The sequence below is a fragment of the Gossypium arboreum genome, chromosome 6 (genome assembly GCF_025698485.1).
Source record: "Gossypium arboreum isolate Shixiya-1 chromosome 6, ASM2569848v2, whole genome shotgun sequence".
In the NCBI taxonomy this organism is placed as follows: Eukaryota; Viridiplantae; Streptophyta; class Magnoliopsida; order Malvales; family Malvaceae; genus Gossypium; species Gossypium arboreum.
In genome coordinates this window covers 23,242,923-23,249,221 of record NC_069075.1, presented here as the reverse complement: position 1 = coordinate 23,249,221, position 6,299 = coordinate 23,242,923, and the positions used below count along the sequence as shown (strand labels likewise).

At 29.0% G+C, this 6,299-nt stretch overlaps 1 protein-coding gene across 1 annotated transcript; it reads left to right on the top strand.

Moving 5' to 3' along the window:
• Nucleotides 1-246: 246 nt before the first annotated feature.
• Nucleotides 247-2,000, top strand: LOC108485399 (purine permease 21-like). Its single transcript, XM_017789231.2, has 2 exons — nt 247-699; nt 781-2,000. The coding sequence occupies exons 1-2, from the start codon at nt 663-665 to the stop codon at nt 1,857-1,859; spliced, it is 1,116 nt and encodes a 371-aa protein (XP_017644720.1). The 5' UTR covers nt 247-662; the 3' UTR covers nt 1,860-2,000.
• Nucleotides 2,001-6,299: the final 4,299 nt, after the last annotated feature.

The following is a 6,299-nucleotide window of genomic DNA, read 5'->3' as shown; positions in this document are numbered from 1 at the left end:
GATTGAAAAAGAAAAAGGCACCTTTAAAAAAGAAAGCTATAAAGGATATGCTTTATCTCCCCAACTGAGGAGCAAAACAACATTTAAGAGACTTGTAATGTAAGCCTATAGTTTATACAATAACCAACATCACATTTTATCATTAAAAAATATAAATAATTATTATTGACTGTAATATAAAACCAAGAGAAAGAAAAAGGAAGAAATTAATGTATTATAAAACCACCTAAAAACTGCTAAGCGCCAGAGAGATATTAGTGTCGTAATTAAAGGCAAAAGAAGAAAACAATAATGTCGTTGAGTTAATGCTTTCTTTTTTGTTTTGGTAATGCAGTTCTTTTTCATTTTTGTCTTTACCATGAAAGATGCAAGAGGAGGAAGGGCGATGATAGTGAAGTTTTCGAGCAAGTTGTTGAAATTAAATTGTGAAGAAAAAATAAATAAATAAATGAAAATGGGCCCACCCAGGGCCAAGATCAAGCTTCTTCTTGGTAGGACTTTTAATGCAAGTGGAGTCCCCAGTCCCTGAAGCAATCCAGAGTTGCCTCTTATGTATGATTCATATGCTACACTACTACCAGTACTGCCATGTGCTTTCTTTTCTTTTGTTTCTCCTCCTTTTAAGCCTTGATTGAACATTCAACTACTCTACACTTTGAAACATGGGGGAAGCTCCAGAAATACAACTGCAGGTCCCGTGTAAGTCACCTTTTCACTATAGATATACATGCTTGTTAGCTATTATAAATTAACATGTAAAGTGTTTTGATTGTTTACCAGCTGAGGATGAGAAATTAAATGAAGATTCAGTTGAGCAGCAAACAAATGGAAACCAGTCAACAACAATCACGCAACAAAGAACCTACAAATGGTGGCTACTAATGACAATCTATACATTTTTTCTTCTTTCTGGTCAGTCAGTGGCTACACTTCTGGGAAGATTGTACTATGACAAAGGCGGAAACAGCAAGTGGCTAGCAACCATTGTTCAAGTCGTCGGTTTCCCAATCCTCATTCCCTTATATTACCTTCCATCCTACAAATCTTCACACACTAGCAACATTACAACCAACCCACCCTCTCTTTTAGTTCTTTCGGGCATGTATTTTGGGCTTGGACTACTTTTGGCAGCCGGTTGCTTGTTGTATTCAGTTGGTCTTTTGTATCTCCCGGTCTCCACTTATTCACTCATTTGTGCTTCCCAATTAGCCTTCAATGCCTTGTTTTCCTTCTTCTTTAACTCACAAAAGTTCACCCCTTTCATAATAAACTCTTTGGTCCTCCTCACAATCTCTTCCACCCTCCTCGTATTCCAAAACGATTCCTCAGGTTCCACACCAGTTCCCAGAGCCAAATATGTGATCGGATTTGTATGCACGGTGGTTGCTTCAGCAGGGTATGGATTGATGTTGTCTCTAACACAACTTTGTTTCCAAAAGATTCTCAAGAAACAAACATTTAAGGCAGTGTTGGACATGATAATCTACCAGTCATCGGCTGCAACTTTGATGATCAGTGTGGGTCTTTTCGCCAGTGGGGAGTGGAAGAGTCTGGGCGAAGAAATGGAAGGGTTTAAACTGGGTAAGTTGGCATACGTTAACGTTTTGGTTTGGATTGCTGTAGGGTGGCAAGTTTTCTCGATTGGTGCGGTGGGTTTGATCTTCGAAGCGTCATCGCTTTTCTCGAATGTTATCAGCACGTTAGGACTACCCATTGTTCCAGTGTTTGCGATGGTGTTTTTCCACGATCCAATGACTGGAGTTAAGGTCATTTCCATGTTGTTGGCCATATGGGGATTTGTGTCCTATGTTTACCAGCACTATCTTGATGATCGAAACTCTGATACTGGAAAACTTTAAATCAAAATTTGTCAAAAATTAGTATTGGGTAATCAATCCTAGAGCAAGAAGTTACATTTCTTGTATTTATGCCTATACTTTGCTTTCTTCTTTAAAGTTTTTGAGATTAATTCAACCCAAATCTTTTATTTCACAATATAACATCAATAGTTATTAAAAGGTTTAATATAATATTTAGTACCTCAACTTGACATTTTTTTAATTTGATATTTAAACTTTCTTTTATCCAATTTGGTACATAAACTTACATTTTTTTTCCTAATTTGGTACCTAATCTTTTTGGTAGTCCAATTTGATACTTGAACTTAACTCCTTTTTCTTAATTTGTACCTAATTTCCTCTTCTTCTTTTTTTTCGATTTGGTACTAGTCAAACGTTTTACAAATTACTCCAATATACTAACAAAGTTATTTTTACGAGGTAACAAAAATAATCAATGTATGATCGACATGTGACAGATAATATGATTTTTTTTTGTATTTTTTATGTTCAATTACTTTTAGTTTTAATTATTTTATTAATTGAAAATAATGAATTTCTTTAAATTTGGGGTTTTAAAATATTTTTTTCTTATTTAGTATTAATTAGTTAAGTATAGCTCAATACATATTTTTTAAACATCAATTTCCTCTAATACTGACAATATTCTTGTAGCATAACAAAAAAATTTAACATAGTTAGTGTTTTCCGTAATTTGTATAATATTTAATAAATTTAGGTACTAAATTAAACTTTTAAAAAAACTTACGTATCAAATTAAGAAAAAGTATCGAGTTTGGGTATCAAATTGGGCTAAAAAATTTAAAATACCAAATTAAAAAAATGTCAAGTTAAAATATCAAATTGGATAAAAAAGATTTTAGGTACTAAATTAAAACAAAAGTAAAATTTCACTAAATTAGTTGCATGAGTGCTCAAAAAAGAAAAAGAAAAAAAAGCGGAAGATAATATTTAGGAAGATGGCATCAGTAATCACCGTGTAAAATTGGGAATACTTGTTCACGCTAAAAGCATGTAGGCAAGGTTCTCTAGTTCTCAACGAGTCTGATTTTGGGTACAAGCAAACATGATTTATTTACATGCATTCATTGGTGGTGCCCACTCAAAACGTTCCACTACCAAAGAGGCGTGGAGTTGTAATCAAATGTTTTAGTTTGCAGATTGTTTTTAGGTAGACATCACTTCTTTATTTATTCACAATTATCAATAAATTACTAATATTCTTTAACATATTCCAAAATGTCCAAACTTAAAAATCTCCAATTCCTTATTTATTTATAATTTATATTAACATAATTGAAAACCCTGTTTTTTTATTTTTATATAAAATCTGTAAAAAAAAATTTAACTTAAAATAAACTCATAAATTATAAAACTTAAACCTAAAATATCAATATACTAAAATTCAACTTTATTATTTCAACTAAAACTTAAATTTTTATTTTTCATATTTTTTCACTAACATCAAACATTATACAACAATTTTGCCCCTAATCTATCATTGTCTTTTCTATAACCGTATAGTGTGTTTCACAAGATGCTCAAAGAGTAGATATATTTGATGCAAAGGGTAAAGTGGTATAGGAGGTTTATTTGTAATTTTTTTATCTATTAAAAGGATAACTACTTTAGAGAAACGAGAAAAACAATCCACTTATTAAAATTTTGTTGTTTTTTACTTTTTATATATAATGTATAATAGTTATAAACTTTTTTTCAATTTCACCTTCACTCTTGAATCAACTTGAGCCTTGTCCTTCATAACTAAGATGGCACAATAATTTAATAATTGTAAAAATTTCTATATCTTTCATATGTTTACTTTAAATTTATTAAATTATATTTCCAAGAAGCTTATTATTTGAAATTTCTTGTGGTATGTGCTTGTTTAATATTTGAATTAATCCTAAGGCAAATAAGATTGAGAAACAAGTGAAGTTGTAGGATTTTGAATCCATCTTTTATGTTTTATTTAATCTTCTATAATAACTTTTCGTTTATAAAAGTGATAGTCATAGTGGTGAATTACATTTTTATTAAATTAGTTCTCTATAATAACATATTGTCTAAAATTTTAAGTAAATTTATTAATTATAATTTATTGCTGAGAATCGACCTATATAAACAACAAGATAGTAAGAGTGGAGAGGAATGAACACAAATATTTTACATAGAAAACCTTCAAAGAAGGAAAACTACGGGCAAATGAGGTATCAACTTTTCACTAAATGAGTAAATAAACGAAAATACAATATGGAGAAAATAAACCTAAAAGTACTAAGTGCACATATCCAAACCCCAAAATAAAGTCATAACTCAGGAATAAAATTCTCTCCACAGTTACCACGAAACTCTCTCCAAAACTCATATGCTACTACATCTTGTCTCCTTCAAATAAAAATCATTGCTAATTGGCATGTACAAAACAAGGATATAATGACCCCTTTAAATAGGCTAAGATTAGAGTTCTAATCATACTAAAATATCTCTAAAATAATCATAGTTCGATTGGGAGAAGTAGTCCTACTTGGAGTGAAAAATGCGGCTACATACGAGGAGAACACATCGTGTAATCATGACATCTCATGCATGCTCGTCATGATGTCGCCGCTACCTTAAGCTGGGAGTTTGTCGCGTCGTCCTGACTCAGTCTTGTTTTGGCCCTTCTTCGAATCCTTGTCGATTCTTGTCTAAGATGCCTGCAACGTGTCCAATAAATGCGAGGCACACCCTAAATTTATTAAATAAAAATTATCTTAATTAAAATATTATTTCAATAAAATGTTTAAATTTCACATGAAAAAATCTGTTAATTTATTAATAAAATAATCTTCAATGAGTAGAATTAAAGATACAAATTCAATAAACTATTAAGTTCCCTTATTAAATATTCTACTATGAATTTGGAACATCATAAACTTATAAATTGATTACTTGAATTTAATAACTCGTGATAAATTAATTAATTTAATTTTATAACTCATTGGTTAACTGAACATGGTAAATTTGTGAAGTTCATAATTAGTCATGTGAAATAATATAGAAGAGAATATGCATAAAAGCAATAATACATGACCTTACTATACCTCTTTTAATTTTGTTAATTTGATTCTCACGTTTTTTTATTATTATTATGATTATTATTATACATAATTCTCACTTTCTTTATTTTGTGAAATCACGATATGAATTTTATAGTAGGTTTACAACAATTAACAACATGCTATTATAGGTGTATACTAGCCACTTTTCTATAAAGATTGAAATCTTAACAGGGAAATAAAACTGTTATAGAGAGCATTGAGTGTAATAATAATAATACCTACCGACAAAGAGATACATGAAGATTTTTCAAAGATAACATGTCTTACTTGAAATGGTATTTTTTACAACTATTGAAAGGTTGATAAATAGTAAACCATAACAACTTTATTTGTGGAAATCTTTATCTGATGACAACAACATTGATTGTGTTTTATTTTACATGAAATTAGTTGGCTAGTTGTATGGATTATTTCATTATCAAGGAATTGAAGTCACTAACTCAATGACAAGTTATATGGATTTAGTTTCTTGTTACTTTGTGATCACGTTCTGATGATTTTGAGTTAATTGTGTTAAATTAAATGTTATTTTATTTTTAAAAACTATAATTTCATAATTATTATTACATTTTAAAAATTTCAAGTGATTTAGATAAAATCTTAATTTAATAATGAATTTTAGAGTTTGGACTTGACATGTAATGTCATTGTTATAGTATTTTCACTTACAATTTATCCAAAATTTACTTCTTAAAAATGTTTTCAAATTTTAAAACTAATTAAAATCTAAAAAACTTGAATTTAACATATTAATACTCAAACAAAAATTTGGAAATCATGAATTTTAAAATTAAAATTTTGGAATCCAAATCCAAATATAAGTTTCCAAATGCTACCTATAGTATAACATGTTTTTAACAAATATAGGAAAAATATTAACTCAACTAAAAAGAGACAGTGACGGATTGAATATTTGTATTCTCAATAACATTTTTGTTGTTTAAAATTTTTCCTAAACTCATTATTTTGAAAATTATTATCAATGAAACAAACACAACATAAATTTAAGTGTAAATCAACAAACAAAATTAATTCTCAAAGCTATTTTTTATAATTAATCTAAAAATAATTTTTAATACTAGTACTTGAATTTAAATAACATAGAATATGTCAAGAAAATAAGAAAATCTTATACATGTTTATGCTTTTTTATATATAAAAAAGTTGAAGCATTTTATTATGCATTTAAAGTAAAGAATTGAACTATAGACTGCTATCATAAGAAAAGCTCATAGCACACTTTAGTTTTTTGAATAAAGCTTTTATTACAATTCGAGAATGGATAACATATTTAATAACATTCTAGTGAATAAAGATGGGTAATCTTTTAACCCGT

Excerpts from the sequence above, each read along its gene's own strand:
- LOC108485399 (XM_017789231.2), top strand. The coding sequence starts at position 663 with ATGGGGGAAGCTCCAGAAATACAACTGCAGGTCCCGT. Across the intron at positions 700-780 it reads AATACAACTGCAGGTCCCGT|CTGAGGATGAGAAATTAAAT; the intron begins GTAAGTCACCTT and ends ATTGTTTACCAG.